General features: G+C 44.1%; 1 protein-coding gene across 7 annotated transcripts in view; it reads left to right on the top strand.

Annotated features, from left to right (window-relative positions):
* The window catches only part of GGACT (gamma-glutamylamine cyclotransferase), a 121,299-nt gene that overhangs the window by 97,181 nt on the left and 4,938 nt on the right, over positions 1 to 19,180 (top strand). For 5 of the 7 annotated variants that reach the window (XM_085863143.1, XM_085863137.1, XM_085863140.1 and 2 more), the window contains one exon: positions 3,379 to 3,520. In XM_085863143.1, coding sequence (XP_085719269.1) covers positions 3,379 to 3,520 — 142 coding nt within the window. Of the gene's footprint in view, positions 1 to 3,378; positions 5,508 to 19,180 lie in introns of those variants that run through there. The other 2 variants (XM_085863142.1, XM_085863141.1) reach the window with 2 other exon arrangements.

Raw genomic sequence — 19,180 nt, 5'->3', positions numbered from 1 at the left:
TACCTCCATAGTCCGTGAGCATCAGCTGCGGCTGTATGGACAAGTGGCTTGCTTTCCTGACGCTGATCCTGCTCACCATACTCTCTCAGCGAGGAATTCTCGTGAGTGGAGGAGGCCAATGGGCCAACCACATGACTCGTGGTTGCAGCAGGTTGATCGGCATCTCAAGGAGATGGGGATGGGCCAAGAATCTGCCTGGGGGATGGCCAGACGGATGCCCCTGGAGTATCGGCGGAAAGTGGACGCAGCAACGCGCTGCTCTGGCGCATGCTCCCATACCTGACCTGACCTGACCCCCTCTGCTATTCACCTTACCTCCAAGCTTTGTGTCAACTGCAAATTTGGAAAGCTTACTCTTTACCCCATTATCCAAATCATTGATGTAAATAATGAATAATAATGGTCCGAGTACTGATCCCTGAGGTACCCCGCTACTTACATCATCCCAACAAGACATCCTCCCACTCACAGCCACTCTTTGCTTCCTACCACCAAGCCAGTTTGGAATCCAATTGGCTACCTGACTCGCCACTCCACAAGCCCTCACCTTGGCTAACAACCTCCGATGTGGTACCTTATCAAATGCCTTCTTAAAATCTAGATATACTATGTCCACTGCCTTTCCCTCATCCACCCAATCAGAAACTGCTTCACAGAGCTCTAAAAGATTTGTTAAACAGGAACTACCTTTGGTAAACCAATGCTTATGACCTTTAATTAGTTTGTATTGGTTAAAATGTTTCCTCATCTGGTCCTTAATTAATGTCTCCAACACCTTCCCCACAACTGGTCAAACTAACAAGTCTATAGTTTCCCAATTCTTCTCTGGATCCTTTCTTAAATAATGGTTTTACATTTGCTACTCTCCAATCCTCCGGTACCTGTCCTGACTCCAGGAAACTATTGAAAATATCCGTTAACATCACGCTTACCTGCTCAGCCACCTCCCTCAATACTCTCGGGCATATATTATCTGGCCCCGGAGCCTTATCTACTCTTAGATTACCTAGCTGTTCCGTTACTTCCTCCACTCCAACCTTGATCTTCTGTAAAAGCCCTTCCTCACCTCCTCGATAGATACTCTCAGCGATTGGCAATTCTCCTGACTGTTCTTGTGTAAAGGTTGAATAAAAATACCTGTTTAATAAGCCTGCCATCTCACTTTCCTCACTAACCACTCTCCCGGTGCTGTTCCTCAATGGGCCCACACTGGTCCTAACCTGTTATTTTCCCCTGATATACTCAAAGAAAGCCTTGTTATTATGTTGAATATTTTTAACCATGTCCTTCTCATCCTCTCTTTTGGCTTGACGAGTTATTTTCTTGACTTGCCCCTCTGTTTACTCCGGTACTGATATAAATCTAACTCCAGTCCTGTTATTTTAAATCTAATAAATGCCTTTTGCTTCTCCTTAATGGAATTCCTTATCTCACTGCTCAACCACCCTGGTCTTTTTCTGTTTCTAGTTTTACACCTCATTGGAATGTACTTACTCTGCACTCTGCACATTTGCTCCTGAAAGGTTTCCCATTTCTCTTATTGTCCTGTTGTTCGTTTCTCCCAATCGACATCACCAAATTCTCTCCTCATACCCTCAAAGTTTGCCTTCCTGAGATCTAATAGCCTTACCCTGCTATCCTGAACTCTAACCCTTAACAGAATCTTTGCACACACAATGTTATGGTCACTTGCTCCGAAATGCTCTCCGACCGCCACCTCCTCCACCATATTGGGATCGTTACTTGACAGAAGGTCCAACACTGCACTCCCCCTTGTGGGCTTATCTGCAAACTGGGTTAAAAAGCAATCTTGGAATAAAACTCGGAAATCCTCATCCCTGTTCCTGGACCCAATCTATCCCTGGCAAGTTAAAATCCCCCCAAATCAATACTCTTCCCTTACCACATGCCCTTTTGAATTCTTCATGTACTCCTCCTCCCTCCTTTTCCTTCATACCCGGAGCCCTATAAAAGCATCCCACCAGTGTCTTACTGTTTTTACAATCTCTAATCTCTACCCATACAGAATCCTCAACATTTATTCCTTCCTTAATGTCACCCCTCTCTCTTGATGCAATGCTGTCCTTTACCCAGATTTCTACTCCTCCTCCTATTCTCTCCTTCCAATCACACCGATACACCTTGGAGCCTTCTAATCCTGTCCTCCAGTTACTCTCCTCCTTAAACCATTTCTCACTCACTGCAACTATATCGTACTCCTCGTTATTCACTTTGGCTTCAAACTCTTTCATCTTATTATTTAAACTTCTGTCATTGGTATAGAATATATTTAACTTTTCCCTTCCTGAAATCCTATTTTCCTGCCTGGCCTTTCTCATCACAATTACTTCATCCGTTTCTTCCTTAATACCTTCTTCACCTTCCACTGACCGAAAAAAAAAAGCCTGAATTCCTTCCTCAATTCCCACTGCAAACCTTGCTGCCCCCTTTCTATTTAACATTCGGTCATCATTCTGGAAACACTCCCTTTGTCCCCTAAATGATTCCTACTGCTTCTTAAATGTAAAACCTTCCTCCCTACATCATTCTTCCAGCCATTGGCTGACGTCTATTGCTCTGCTCATACTTTCTATATTGTTTCCGAATCTTGGGAGATTCCCAGAAAACATGACCTCACAACCCTTTGCTTTCAGCCGCTTACCCAATATCCTGGATCTATTTTTCAAAACCTCTGAGTAAACTTTCCCTACACCATTCACACCTTGGTGTACCACAACCAACTTCTTCCTGCCATGACCCGATACAATGTCATTTACCCTTCCTTCAATGTCCCTAACTCCTGCTCCTTCAAAACTGCTGTTAGGTGGTAGAGGTAGAGCTGAACAGGAGAAAAAGTTTAATGATTTGGCAGTTTAATATTTTCTTGTGTAAATATGGAGGAGTCACAGCCTTGCTTACACTTTCTTACACTTTATAATAATCGCTAATTAAATTTAATTTACAGATTTTGACTCTTATTTAGTCTACGAGTTCCGATCCTCAAATCCAAACGCAGGTTTTGATGAAACATATTCTTTAATTAACCCGTGAGAGTCCATCATGGTTCGAAAGCAAGGCATTTTTGATTAGGCCGAAACAAAATGGTGGATTGACACCGCTGTGAGGTGAACGCCGGTTGACCAATGATAAGCCTGTTTTTGGTTTTAATTAAATTATCCCATTAATTATCTTCAAAAGGGGTGTTTTAATTCACCCAAACGCCCAATTTTCACTCATGCACTTCCTTGGAGGTCCCTTAGTATGCATGCAAAGTTTCAGGCTGCGAGGTTTCATGGTTTTGGAGTTAGGGAGGACACACACACACACAGTCATTTATTATTATAGATGGTGACTAGCAGCCTTGCATTTGTTTTGCAGATGGATGATGGCCCTGTGCTGGTTGAAGCGACGCACCAAGGCACACACCACCTGGATAAATGCTACATCTACATGAAGGATACGTTTTCTGAGGAAGACCTGGCACTGCCGTACCTTGACAATTTTGACACCAATTCCAATGGTGGGCTGCACTACATCCCACTGCACGAGAGGCAATCTGGAGAAAAGTGATGTCATCCTGATGACGTTCATGTGAATTATTCATCGTCACATGATTAGTACTAGAAGGGCACTCGGTAGAGCGCATACCTCGACCATGCAATACCTGATCCTCGAGAACATATCGGGCCCATTACATGTTTGAAATATCATGCTATACAGTGCTGTTTCGTTTGTGGCCCCATCTCTCAATGGTGAAGAATCACTTAAAAAATTTCAGATTCGGATCTTCACCAAAATTGAATCAATTCTTCCTTGTCACACACCCAACATGTCCACCAAGTTCCCTCCGAATCCGCCCACAACTTTTTGATCCTATATCGCACTATGTTTCAAAAATGTATTGGGCCCAATATGTTCCCGTGGATCAGGCATTGCGTGGTGGAGGTATGTGCTCAACCGAGTGCTCTTCTCGTTCTTCATTTGTTTGCTTTCTTTAAATTCACTAATCTTACAACTAATCTTGTAATAAGTAGGTGGAAACGTAGGTGGAAATTGCACAATGGTGTGTGTGTTTGTTTTATTTTAGTTTCACCTGCCCTGCAGTCTGAACGGAGAATCCAAGTTTTCTTTTCCTGATTTTATAAATGGCATTCCTAAGCTGAGATTTGCCCATTGATTTCCTATTTCCGGAGAGACTTTGGTTCTGATTTTTCCATTATATATATATATATATATATTGTTACGGTTCTCGGAACCATATGCATACAACAGATAGTTGTCCTGAGTCAGTTATTCCATTAATATACGTGTAGTTAGGTCCCTACCTTTTGTCTGGTGGGAAGACGAGGGAGTGTGTTGCGATGGGCTATTAGTTAGGTTATCAAATTATTTTTCCCCTCCATTCCACTTCCCACTCTTCCTCTTTTCACTGCTGAGGTAAATTTTCCTCGCTTCCTACCCTCGTCTCGCTTACCACAACGTGACGATCCACGGTGCCTTCATCTCGCTTGCTACCCTCGTTTCGCTGGCCACAGTGTACCACCGTCTACCTAGCGACTCGTTTTCAGAGGCAAAATCCCGACATTCAGCTGGACACACGTGATAAGCTTTCCCGCCAACCATATTCCCAAGGCCAGATGTGGACGGGCCAGGCTGGCCTCTGGCTGAATCCCCGCCCAGAAAGGCGGACCATGTGAAGGGCCGGTCCAATCGGCATGCTCGGCTCGGACAATGACGTCAGGTTTCGGCAAGGCTCCTCCCCGACCTCCAGGTTCAAAAGAGCGCGGACCTCCATGTCGTTGGTGGGTTGGGAAGAGAATTGCAGGTGGGTTGGGAAGATAATTGCAAGTGGTTGGGAAGAGAATTGCAAGTGGTTGGGAAGATAATTGCAAGTTGGTTGGGAAGAGAATTGCAAGTTGGTTGGAAGGAGAATTGAGAGAGGTTTTTGAGTATTGAAGAAGGAGCAAGGAGAATTGAAGGAGAGAAGGAGTCATTGAGAGTGAGTGTTCCTGCCACTTGTCTCCGCCGACACGACGTCAAACCGCCCCTTGCTTTTCGACGAACGGCCTCTTGCCTGGTCCTGCCTGCTGCTCACCTCTCGCCCCCCTTTGGACTCCGCTCTTCTCCACTCAAGCCCCTCCTGCAGACATGACCTCCACACGTACGGTTGTGGCCGAACAACTCAATCATTGTTGGGTGCTGCACCACGGAGCATCCCTCCCCCGAAACGCTCAGGTACCGAGAAACTGTTACCTCAACTCCCTCCCTCCCTGGCTGCAAAAGTCCCTTTCACAATTGGGTTTACTTTGTCTGAGTGTGTGTCTGAGAGTGTTGGTGCCTGTCCATGAAGTAAGCCTGTATAACATATTTTATTGTTGTGATTGGTGCTTTATTAATCTCGCGTCAAGTCTGCACTGTGTCTGCTTTGTAAGTTTCTTGTAAAATTGCTGCACTCCACACCTCATCTTTCCCTGCATTACATCCCCAATAAACATTTTGTTGTGCCACATGGTTTTCCTCGTTTATTGTAAATAAATAATTGTTGCAGAAATATTCCCAGCTCGCCTTTGTCTTTTCCCTCATTGGTCCAGTATGGTTCGAATCTAAGTCAAGCCGGGTCTTTATTCCCAACAATCCGTTCCTTCCAGCCGGTACGTCCTTGGCAGTGTCGCTCGGCTGCACCTGATCCGGAAAGGTGATCCGATCCGGTAGAGTGATCCAGTTCGGACAAGGCGTACCGAGGGCATGGTTCCCCGGTGGTTAAACCGCGTGGTTAATTAGGTAACCCGATTGACCTATAGACGGGAGGACCCTAGGTCACGCGGTTGAGTTATTGGCGTCCACGGTCGGTTAAGAGACCCGCCGCGTCACGGAATTATCCGTGAGCGATGGCCTACAATTCCGGGGAGTCTGGTGGGAATCGACGTAGCTTTCCCCCACCAAGTGGTCTTCTCACCCGACCCCACCGGCCCACAACATTATATATATATATATATATATATATATATATATATATATACATATATATATATATATATATATATATATATACATATATATATATATATATATATATATATATATACATATATATATATATATATATATATATATATATACATATACATATATATACCGGGCGTAGTGGCGTACGCCTGTAATCCGGCGACTCGGAGGCTTGGGTTGGAGGATCGCTTGAGGACGGGGGCTCTGCACTGGGCAGGGTGTAGAGCAGCCCGGAATCATGGTGAAACCCAAATCCTGATCCCTGTGTTGGAAGAGGCGACCAGGGTTGCGTCAGGAAGGGCATCCGGCGTAAAACCTGTGCCAAATCAGTATGCGGATCATAACGGATGATCCGCTGTGGCGACCCCTAACGGGAGCAGCCGAAAGATGAACAACATATATATATATATATATATATATATATATATATATATATATATATATATATATATATATATATATATATATATATATATATATGTATTGTTACGGATTTCAGAATCCGGTCTGATGAATGCATCCACACATCCAAGTCCTTAGACAGTTATTTCCTTAAATGCATGTTCAGATTAGCCCCATCCCCATGTCTAATGGGATCTTAAATGTGATGCGATGAGAAGGGTAAAGGATAGATCCCCTCCCTTATGAGAAGCTTTTTTTTCTTTACGACAGACACGTTCACACACAATTTCTTTCACGAGCTCTGAAGCCCGCCCTCATTTTTCCTCAGCAACATTCTTTCACGAGCTCTGAAGCTCGCCCTCATTTTCCTCAGCATCATTCTTTCCCAAGCTCCGACGCCTGCCTTTTTTGAGAGCGCACGGGTCGTCATGGTAACCGTGCCCCCAGTGGGGTGGGGTGAGGTTGGGGTGGATGGCACCCCATGGAGATGGCCGGGAATATAAAAACGAGCGAGAGAAAGCGCGAGGTGCGTTCTGTGAGGAGAGATGTTCTGTGAGGAGAGATGTTCTGTGAGGAGAGACGTTCTGTGGAGAGAGACTTTCTGAAGGGAAAGAGATACATTCTGTGAGGAGAGACGTTCTGAGATATAAAAAACGAGCGAAAGAGGGACGTTCTCTGAGGAGAAAAAGTCCAGAGAGGAAAAAGCAAAGGACGAGAGAAGCGACCAAGAAGCGGGTGCCTAACCAGCGCCGACGAGACAATTCGCCCTTCCAGTGCTCCGACGTCGACTGGCGTTCAAGGCTGCCCGGCAAAGCTGGGTGCTGGCGACGGACGTGACACACACACATTTTCAGGACGTTTTCGCTTCACCGACGACTTTCTGGTGAGCGAGACGATTCTCCCCCTACCCTCCCCCTGAATGATCTGTTGGGAACCCATGTCTGCGTTTGGCTGTAAGTAAGTCAACCCCCGATAAGCATCTGCTCTTTGTCTCTTTCCTGGCATTTTGATTGATTCTGCTTTGAAATTCTTTATTTACCTCAGCAAGTAAAAAGTTCCTTTTATTCATTAATTTTATCATTAATAAATTATTTGTCGATTTCCAACCTGTCCGTGTTTGTCTTTTCCTTCTAATGGTCTAGCATTGTTCGAACCGAGATAGACTGGGAGGTAATTACCACAGATTTGACCAAAACAATCGTCGGCACGCACCAGTGGTTAAAACGCTCGGCCGCCCCAATTAAAATTAAATGAAGATAACATTGGTGCGTTGCCGAGGGCGCGCTCCCCACTCAGGTAACCACGTGACCTCCAGTTACGGAATAATTAGACGGTGGACACTGGAACTCATGTTGACTGGGTGGCGTTCGTGGTTTTAAAACAACCCACCGTACCATAACGATAATTGTGAGCAGTGGCCCCAGGTCCTGCTCTACCGAGGACAACCGGGGATTAATCCCCCTGAGTGACAAGCTGGTGTCTCGGTACCCGTGGCTGCAACAATATATGAATATATATATATATATATATATATATATATATATATATATATATATATATATATACATATATCTTCTTCTTCTTCTTTCGGCTGCTCCCGTTAGGGGTCGCCACAGCGGATCATCCGTATGATCCGCATAGTGATTTGGCACATGTTTTATGCCGGATGCCCTTCCTGACGCAACCCTGGTCGCCTCTTACAACACAGGGATATGGTACACCTATTTTAACCGGGGTATACACCGGCCCAGTACACTGGTACTCATTTCGCCGACCTCGGAAGGATGACAGGCTGAGTTAACCCCCTGGTGTATTAATTCAGTGGCCCAACGGGGCTTGAACTCAGGACCTTTTGGATCCGAAACCACTGCCCTAACCACTGCGCCAACACCAGGCTATATATATATATGTATATATATATATATATATATATATATATATATATATATATATATATATATATATATATATATATATATATATATATATATATATATATATATATATATATATATATATATGTATGTATGTATGTATGTGTATATATATATATATATATATATATATATATATATATATATATACCTGGTATTGGCTCAGTGGTGCCTTGCGATGCCCTCTGGAGGATTCTTGGTCTTCGTGGAGTGCCACCAAAAATGATCGATCTGATGTCTGAACTCTACTCTGGTACTGAGAGTGCTGTGAGATGTGGTGGTACGATATATATATATATATATATATATATATATATATATATATATATATATATATATATATATATATATATATATATATATATATATACATACATACATACATACATACATATATATATATATATATCTTCTTCTTCTTCTTTCGGCTGCTCCCGTTAGGGGTCGCCACAGCGGATCATCCGTATGATCCGCATAGTGATTTGGCACATGTTTTACGCCGGATGCCCTTCCTGACGCAACCCTGGTCGACTCTTACGACACAGGGATATGGTACACCTATTTTAACCGGGGTATACACCGGCCCAGTACACTGGTACTCATTTCGCCGACCTCGGAAGGATGACAGGCTGAGTCAACCCCCTGGTGTATTAATTGAGTGGCCCAACGGGGCTTGAACTCAGGACCTTCAGGATCCCAAGCCGCTGCCCAAACCACTGCGCCAACACACCAGGCTTATATATATATATACATGTATGTATATATATATATATATATATATATATATATATATATATATATATATATATATATATATATATATATATATATATATATATATATATATATACATGTATATACATATACATATATATACATCTATATATATATATATATACATATACATATATATACATCTATATATATATATATATATATATATATATATATATATATATATATATATATATATATATATATATATACACACACATACATATATATATATATATATATATATATATATATATATATATATATACATACATGTATATATATATATATATATATATATATATATATATATATATATATATATATATATATATATATATATATACATACATGTATATATATATATATATATATATATATACATACATGTATATATATATATATATATATATATATATATATATATATATATATATATACACACACATACATATATATATATATATATATATATATATATATATATATACATACATGTATATATATATATACATACATGTATATATATATATATATATATATATATATATATATATATATATATACATACATGTATATATATATATATATACATACATGTATATATATATATATATATATATATATATATATATATATATACATACATGTATATATATATATATATATATATATATATATATATATATATATATATATATATATATATATATATATATATATATATATATATATATATATATATATATATCGTACCACCACATCTCACAGCACTCTCAGTACCAGAGTAGAGTTCAGACATCAGATCGATCATTTTTGGTGGCACTCCACGAAGACCAAGAATCCTCCAGAGGGCATCCCAATTCACTAAATCGAGCACTCCACTGAGATCAACATAGGCTGCAAGCAGCCCCTGCCGAAACTCTCATCTGCATTCGGTGAGGACCCAAAGAGCAAGGATGTGGTCAATCGTTGACCTCTTTGGTGTAAAGCCTGACTGCTCTGGACGCTGGTGCTCATGCAGATGGCGGCGAACCCTTTCAAGAATTATCCGAGCAAAGACCTTGCCCGGAACTGAGAGCAGCGTCACCCCTCGGTAGTTGTTGCAATCTTGGCGATCACCCTTCCCTTTCCAGAGAGGGATAACAAGGCCCCTCTTCCAGTCAGTTGGGATGATGCCTGTGTTCCAGGCAGAGCACAAAACTGCATGCAACGACACGACTGCAGCATTTCCACCAGCCTTGAGAAGTTCAGCATGGATGCCACAGATCCCTGGAGCTTTACCCCATTTCAACCGGTTCACCGCAGCCTGTGTTTCCACAAGCGAAGGTAGACCACAGTTGATTGGAGGGTCAGCAACAGGGATTGTAACACCCCTGACGTTCAACTCGACAGCTGGTGGATCAGCCTGGTACAACCGCTCAAAGTAACCGGTCCAGCAGGTCTTCACTTCGGACTCCTCTGTCAAGAGCCTACCACCCTCTGCTCTAACTGCAGTACACCGATGGATGGGCTTGGATGAACGCAATGCGCGAATTCCCCTGCAAGCAGGACGAGAATCTCTTGACCACAGGTGATGCTCTACCACCTCACAGATAGGCCTCCTTGTCCAGCCTAAGCGCACGTACAGTTTTACGCCTCAGCTCCCTGAACAGCTCAGCTCTGTCATTCAGCCTGGCCCTGCGACTCTGGTCAATCGTATCCAGTGTCCCTTGAGAGACAAAATTCTTCTTTGCCATATGGTGAGTTCCAAGACAGCTCCTGGCAACATCAAGGATGGTGGTCTTGAAGGCACTCCACAACTCCTCAGGACTGCCCAAAGCACCCAGACTCCTCAAATCTCCACTCAGCTTGTTCGCAAACTCCTCAGCTACCCTCTCATCCTTGAGCTTGCCAACATCCAGCCTCGGCTGGGATGGTACCATTCTCCTGGATTTAAGGTGCAACTTCAGAGTTGCTACAAGCTGTTGGTCAGTATTGAGTAACTGAGCACTCCGGAAGACCCTGCAGTTCTGGATCATCCTCCAGCGACCATCAACGAAGACATGGTCAATCTCCTTTGCCACACCGCCAGCGTTGGAATACCAAGTCCAGTGATGAGCTTGTGGGCGCTGAAACCATTAACCGGCCACCCTAAGTCCATGACTTCTTCCAAAGTCAAGGAACTTAGTGCTATTCTGGTTCATAGATCCTGACCCATGGGGACCAACACACGTCTCATAACCGTCCCTATCAGTTCCAGTCGATGCATTGAAATCCCCCAAGACTAGAAGTGTTTCTCGTATGGGGCACTGATCAACCACAGACTCGAGCGTGGCGTAGAATGCATCCTTCACAGTGAGATCACTCGCCTCAGTCAGAGCATAAACAGAGACCAGGGAAATGACACCTAAGGAGTGACGAATCCTTCGTCTCATCTGCTCCTTGACCGGTGTTACCTCAATTATCATTGGAGTCAGCTTATTGGACACAGCTACAGCAACTCCTTGGGCATGGTAACCATCAGAGCGACCAGACCACCCACCATGTAACCATGACCACCATGTAACCACCCACCATGATCTCACCGCAATCCGCTCTCCGAACCTCTAAGAGTGCTGCAATACCGATGTCCAAACGCTTGAGCTCAGATGATAACAAAGACAGGTGATCATCCTCTCTTAGGAATAGGACATTCCAGGCACCCACCCGAAGGGACCGCCTCAGGTTGACCCAAGGAGACCGCCGTCTGGTGGACGACACCTCAGCACCACTCCGCCACACTCTCCCGCAATCTGATCCGGGAATGTTACCCTGTGGTTTCCCTCCTGTCATCAAAGATTGGGGGTCCCGAAGGCTTTGCCCCAATCCCGTCATCCGGTGAGCTGCCCTGCGAAGGGAAGCTGCACAGGAGGAACTCCCACAGAGTGGGTTTTCAGATTTCTTTGCGTTTTTATGTTTTGCGGAATGAAGGGTTTTACGGTGGCCGGAGTGCAAATTCTGCCACCAACCTCCTAGTAAGAAGTAACCCAACTGCAGGAGGACGTCCGCAGACACAGTTGGGCACTAGATATGGATGGCCGTTGGCTCACAAGGAGCTTCTCCATTCTTTGACAGGTTTTGTTTTTAATCCTGCTTGGTGTCCATATCCAAACACCCTCCTCACCATAAAAACCTGGTGGGGGAGATGGTTTAGTCGCCGACAACCCGACCATGGAACAGGTTGGTACATGTTTACATGATACCTGTAGCAAGTCACAGATCTAATCTGGCCTGACCTCACACCTGTTCCAGTCAAGTCACCAAAGTAATTAATTGTTCGTCACTCTCTCATTGGCATTCTTCTATAGTCTTTCATTCGGTGACAAGGGGAGAATATGGAGAAATTAAGTGCAGAAGAGTTCTTTTACAGAGCAGATAGTGAGAGGACCAGGAGCCATCGCCTGAGAGTAAAGAAGAGGAGAGTTAAAATGGTAGTAAGGCAAGGGTCTTTAATTCATAGAGTAGTGAGTGCATGATATCTACCTGCAAAGGTGGTAGCAGCAGAAACAGCAGAAACACTACAGGTCAAAAGTTTTAGAACACTGCCATTTTTCTAGTTTTTACTGAAATTTAAGCAGTTCAAGTCCAGTGAATAACCTGAAATGGTACAAAGCTAAGCGTTAAACTGCCAGAGGTTAATAAAAAAAAAGGTTTAGGTTACCAAAAACTGAAAAATAATGTAAATTTCAGAGTTGTTAAAAAGGCCCTTTTCAGGGAACAAGTAATGGGTTTGCAACTGCAGCTGTTCTGCAGCAATGGAAGTAAATTAAGCCTTGACAGTTGATGCAAACAATTCCTTCAAGTGTCCCAACTTTTGTTGATTAGTTACAAACCCTCGGTCTGTATAAAAGCAGTGTTGGAACAGACTGTGTTGCTACACCCTCTGAAGCATTATTTGGACAATATTGCACTGCAGGAAGTAGTTTATTGCTATCATAATGGCGAGAAAAACACAATTAACAAAGGAAGACAGACAGACCATTATAACCCTTAAAAGTGAAGGTCTTTCCTTTTGAGAAATTGCAAAGAAGCCAATGTGTCTGAGTACAGTTTCCTACACCATTAAAAGGCACTTGGAAACGAGAGGAAACTCTGACAGGAAGAGGTCTGGCAGACCCAAAGCCACAACACAATCAGAAGACAAGTTTCTGAGAGTCAACAGCTTGCGTGATTGGTGGCTCTCAGGACAGCAGCTTCAAGCACAGCTTAACACTGGTCGAAGTAAGGAAGTCTCAGTTTCAACTGTGAAGAGAAGACTTTGAGCTGCAGGTTTGACAGGTCGAGTGGCAGTAAGAAAGCCATTGCGAAGATGGCAAAATAAGAAAAAGAGGCTTGCCTGGGCAATGAAGTACTGCCAGTGGACAACTGAAAACTGGAAGAAGGTCTTATGGACCGATGAATCAAAATTTGAAATCTTCGGTTCATCACGCAGGGTTTTTGTACGCCGTCGAGTAAGTGAAAGGATGGTTCCTCAGTGTGTGACACCAACTCTCAAACATGGAGGAGGAAGCATGATAATCTGGGGCTCTTTTGCTGGATCCAGAGTCGGCGACTTGCACAGAGTGAATGGCACCCTGAACCAAAAGGGCTACCACGGCATTTTGCAGCACCATGCAATACCCTCTGGTCTTCGCCTAGTTGGTTAGAGGTTCATCCTACAGCAAGATAACGACCCAAAACATACCTCCAAGCTATGTCAGAACTACCTTAGAAGAAAAGAACAAGACGGTAGGCTTCAAATCATGGAATGGCCAGCACAGTCTCCAGACTTAAACCCCGTCGAGCTGGTTTGGGATGAACTGGACAGAAGGGTGAAAGCAAAGCAACCAACAAGTGCAACACATTTGTGGGAACTTCTGCAACAGTGTTGGGAAGAACTTAACGAACAATATTTGATTTCCATTGTCGAAAGATTGCCACGAGTATGTTCGGTTGTTATATCTGCAAAAGGTGGCCACTTTGACGAGTCAAAAAGTTAGATTAAATTTTGTTCAACAAAACGATTCCATGACTTCTTTTTTTACCTGCAATTGTTTATTTGTTCTTTGCTTTCATTTCAGAGTACATTGAAACATTAAACTGCTTAAATTTCAATGAAAACTGGAAAAATGGGAGTGTTCTAAAACTTTTGACCGGTAGTGTAGGTACCTGGAAGCATTGGAGATAGAGGGGTACCAGGGATATTGGCAGCACTTGCAGGTAGTTTGCGTGGGAATCGGTGATTCTTTCTCGGGTTGCTGTAACGCAGGCATGATGGACCAAATGACCTGTGTCAAAGTTCCTTGTGTGATCCATGGCAATCGCTGAACGAATCTCCATACACTACCTGAAGTCGTGCGCCCATGAGTATATCGATTCTTACGTACACACTGTTCATGTCCACTGCTTCCAGAAGAGCTGGTTTTACAAACTAACCGATCAGCAGATGGCGCCATTACTTAAAAATAACACTCGGCATTTACGTGCGCGTTCTTATTACTCACAATGGAAACAATCACTGTAGATAGCTTCTTCTTCTTCATTTGCTTGTAAAAGGTTTTGGATTTTTTTTGGCCTCCAAAGTCTTGTCTCTTTGACAACGAGATGTCACACTAAATCTTCAGTATCTAGTACTTTGTGGATATTATTCTATTAATTGTGGACTTTACGGGCCTGACCCTGGGCCAGTGTGTGCAAAGACTTTGCCGCTGACACCGTTAATTTGTTAACGAATCAAACGCTCATTTGAATGGCGTTAGAAACCGGATCGTCGATGTAAGTCGACCATTCACAAACCTTTTGTATTCCATGCACACAGAGGAAACAGTGGTCAATGTGATTGTCCTGTTGAATGTTTCAATGTCCAAAAGGATGGTGCGCAGCCGTGCAGGTAGCTGGTCTGGGTTCGATTACCGACCCGACCAAAAATGGTCGTATTGGTGTTTCGAAGGCAGGACACATAAAGCCCCTCGGATGGCTGTTAATTTGGGTGTCCCATCTGCAGGCATTAGTTGGCGGACGTTATGATGATCCCGCGGTGTGTTTCACGAAGAGTCGGCATGTTATAGCCGGAAGCCCAAACAAATGACAAATTCCTGTCCAAATGAGATCCAGTTTGTGAAAGGCTTGGGATAACAACATTCCTTGGCTAGGGGATCGAAGGGGCGAATGCTCGGGGCCATCAATGAAGATCTACTTTTGTATTTGTAGTCGAGATTAAATGGCGTGAATACCCGAGTGTTGCTGGATGCAAATTGTGAGTCACAAACAAGCTGACAGATGTGGCTGACAGTCACAAGCGCCATTGATTGTCTGCTTTGTGGCCACTTTGATAATCACGATTCAGATACCACAGTCATGGCTGTCACCCATGGACCTTCCTCCCATAGGGAATCGGTAGGATGGGATGAAACGTTCTGTAGGTTCACCATCTCTCCCTGGTGTATCATCATACTCTTCACAGGGCATCAGTGCCGCCGAAGCAGCTTCCTGAGTAAGGGTTATACTCGGTGGTTTGCCATTGCCTTGCCAGTAGTAGTTTTGGCAGGAATTTGTAATTTGCTCATGCTGCCGGCGATAACTCGCCGATGCTTCATCAAGGACATCGTGAGATCTTTAACGTCCACCAACGAATGCTGGCAGATGGGACGCCCAGTTTAACGTCCATACGAGGGACAGCACCCACATTGATGAACCACCCTGCCTGTGAAACGCCAGGATGACAGTTTATAGCTGGGTGGGGATTCCAACCTATGCTAGACATCTTCGTGATGAGTTTTCTTACCTCTGCAGGCACAAGTTCACCATGAGGCCTCTTATTAGGTTTTCGAAAAGAGTTTTCTACCTTATCAAGGTCTCGTGGTTTCTCTTCTGTTGGACAAACTGATTATGCCTCTGACCAGCGCCACACCAACCACGGACTTAGGCCAGGCCTTTATCCGCAGGGGAGACATATGGAGGCACAACTCTTTACAAGCACCACATTTGTGACCTCAACCAGTGTGACCTCTCTTTGGCTTTTTTCACAAGATCTTGGCTAATCGTTGTTCACCTTGGCATCTTGGCTTTCTATAGGTTTTCTGGGTGTAGAGGTTTTCTATTATCATCACTTTTCCAAAACCTTGTGAATTCTTGGCTTTTTTCATTGGCTCACCTTGGCATTTATGAAAATGAGGAGTGGTCACACTGACCTCAACTAGTCCCGTGTGCACAATGACCAAGTAACCATCAAAGTAAATTAAAAACAAAATGGCTGCTGAAGTCAACCAATGAGAGATCCAAACTCCCACCGAGAACAACTGAGATAAACCACTTTATCGACCCAAAGAGTTTCTCTTGAGTAAGATACAATGGAAGATTTTCATCAGTCGGTGAGTGTGGATGAGACTTCCATTCTCAAAATGGCAGGTGTGGTCCACGATGCAACACCTTTTGCAGGAAACACATGGGATTTTACGGTAGAACTTGGAGTGGCATGATAACAAAGAATGCTCTAGTTGTTTTATTAGTCTTGGTGCGAACTTCGACTTCAGCCTTCAAGTCCAGTCTCGGCCCGACCATCGACCAGCTCCAGTCTCGGCCTGACCTCCGACCCACTCCAGCCTCGGCCCGACCTCCGACCGGCTCCAGCCTCGGCCCGACCTCCGACCGGCTCCAGCCTCGACCCGACCTTCGACGGGATAAAATTTAACAGAATATTGCTGGAAGAAGGCACTGTAGTGCATTCTTCCAGCATGCCATCCTTAAAGATGGAGATGTAAAAACAACTGTCCCATTTGCAATTATGTCGTGCACGGGCTATAGACCCCACGGGATATCTCGACAATTGAAGGCTATTTGTGCTCCAGTTCTCCTGCCCGGAGATGTTATGTTTTATTAATTTAATGGTTTAAGCACGGCGTTATGGAAATCTAGTACACTAAGTTGATGGCACATTGGAGCCATATAATTAGTTTCCTCGCATATCCTGATCCAGGTGGATCAACTCCCTTCGTTTAAGAGCAGGTATTTCATTCTTGCACCACAGTCACAACATTTGCTATTTATGATCCTGTACTGAGATTTTAAAATCGTGCGTAGGAGAAAGCCTGAGTTTGTTTTGAAGTGGGGGTGTGGGGTTGTGGGGAGTTAATAAGTTAACCTCACAGCCACAGCGGACCGGTTCACTCCTCGGACATGTGAAGATGCCTGATTGTCTCTGCAAGGGTAGGCACTCATGTCTGACAGACCATCTGCTCGTACGGATGGCTAGCGAGCCGGCTCGGACCCCTGCGCATGTTCCTGGTCCCAGTTGGCTATATTCGCTTTTTCTTCTTCACTTTCACGAACCGCAATGGATGATGATGCACTGCACGCTCCTATTATCAACACTACGTATTGGAAGACATGGAAGTTGAAATCTCAATCAACGTAAGACACGATGCTTGGCCGAAGACATTGTCCTGCTTCAATACGGCTACATTATCCAAGTACAGTCTTGGAATGTTTTATGTGAGGGGCCATCTGTTCATTACGTAAGCAATTATGGTGGAAATGTTAACCCTAACCCTGAATGCACCATGTACACACTTGCCCAGATCCCCCCACCACCACCACCAAATCTTCCCTACTCCATGCACATCATCGTTTGGCCACTATATCATGCAAAAGATTGTGGGAATACGTGGTGAAACACTCTCAAAGTGTGCTGGGAAGTGGGGAAGGAATTCTCAATCTGTCAAAGACATTGGGGGTTGTTGCACTCGGTGTTGAGTTGCTCAATCTGAGTTTGATTCCCAGCATGACTATAAACTGCACTGGGGGATCCGGTGAGGGGACATGAGGTTCCAGCCCTAAAAAGGGGAAAAAAAGAGAGGAGGTATGGGGAAAAAAATCCAGCCAGTGCTAGATAGTCAGGTTTTTGTTTCTTTGGTTTCAGAGGAGGTTTAGCTTTGGTTCGTTTGCAGTCCGCTTACCAATTTCAGAACGTTGGGTTCATCGTTTTATTGCCGGGATGGAGAGGAAGGAATAAAGACTCGGAATCGAACGTGTCAGATGTCTTTTCTTCCACATTAAACACACAGATAGTCCAAACAAAACACAGTTTTAATGACAGCACACACACACTATGTACATTGCAGCACAGACAAGATGGCTGACTTCCACCCCCGCGTCGCTTTTGGAGCTTGGCCTGCGGAGCAGAGCCTTGTTGCCGGCACGTGATATAATCACAACACATACAGTATGTACATTGCAGTACAGACAAGATGGCTGACATCCACCCCCTGCCTCGCCTTCGGGGCTTAGCCTGCGGAGTCGAATCATCTTGCCGGCACGTGATTTAATCACAACACACATACAGTATGTACATTGCAGTCAGACAAGATGGCTGACTTCCATCCCCGCGTCGCCTTCGAGGCTTGGTCTGCGGAGTAGAACTTGTTGGTGGCATGTCGTCTAATCACAGTACACACACAGCATGTATGTTGCAACACAGACAAAATGGCTGACTTCCATCCCTACTCACCCCAAGAGCTGGCCTGTGGAATACAGCCTTCTTGGTAGCACGTGATTGGCTCGTGGCTATTCGGGAAGATGCGGAGCAAACGAGGTCATGTGGCATGTTGGGAAGGTTATTCCGGGAAAGTCATTCATTTATTTTATTTTATTGCTCGTTCTTCCACGAACCTCGACATTGTATACAAAAAAGGAAGGTCCAAAGTTAGGACAGCTCGGTGGAGTGCACAGTGTGACTGTTGGCACTCTGAAAACCACCATGATCATGATGTGCTGCATCATCCTCATTGTCTGGTCCTCTTGACAGACTCCGTGTCTCATTCGTGATTTTCCCGCCATTTGCCAGTCTGACGCCATGGCCGAGGGCCCGTTAGGTATTTTGTGTGAACCTGCTTCCCCACACCCCCTTTGGGATATATAGGATTGTGTATGTGCTGTGCCGGTGTCTGCCTCCGTCGGACTCATGCCATGTGTCCTGTTGTTTATTTATTAATTACCACAATTTTTTGGAATTGAATGAATGATTGATTCTCATGATCACATTGATAAAGTTGTCAGGATCTTCAGAA

The sequence above is a fragment of the Eptatretus burgeri genome, chromosome 17 (genome assembly GCF_056783735.1).
Source record: "Eptatretus burgeri isolate ZD-2024b chromosome 17, Ebu_testis_v1, whole genome shotgun sequence".
Lineage (NCBI taxonomy): Eukaryota > Metazoa > Chordata > Myxini > Myxiniformes > Myxinidae > Eptatretus > Eptatretus burgeri.
This window is presented reverse-complemented; position numbering and strand designations above follow the sequence as displayed.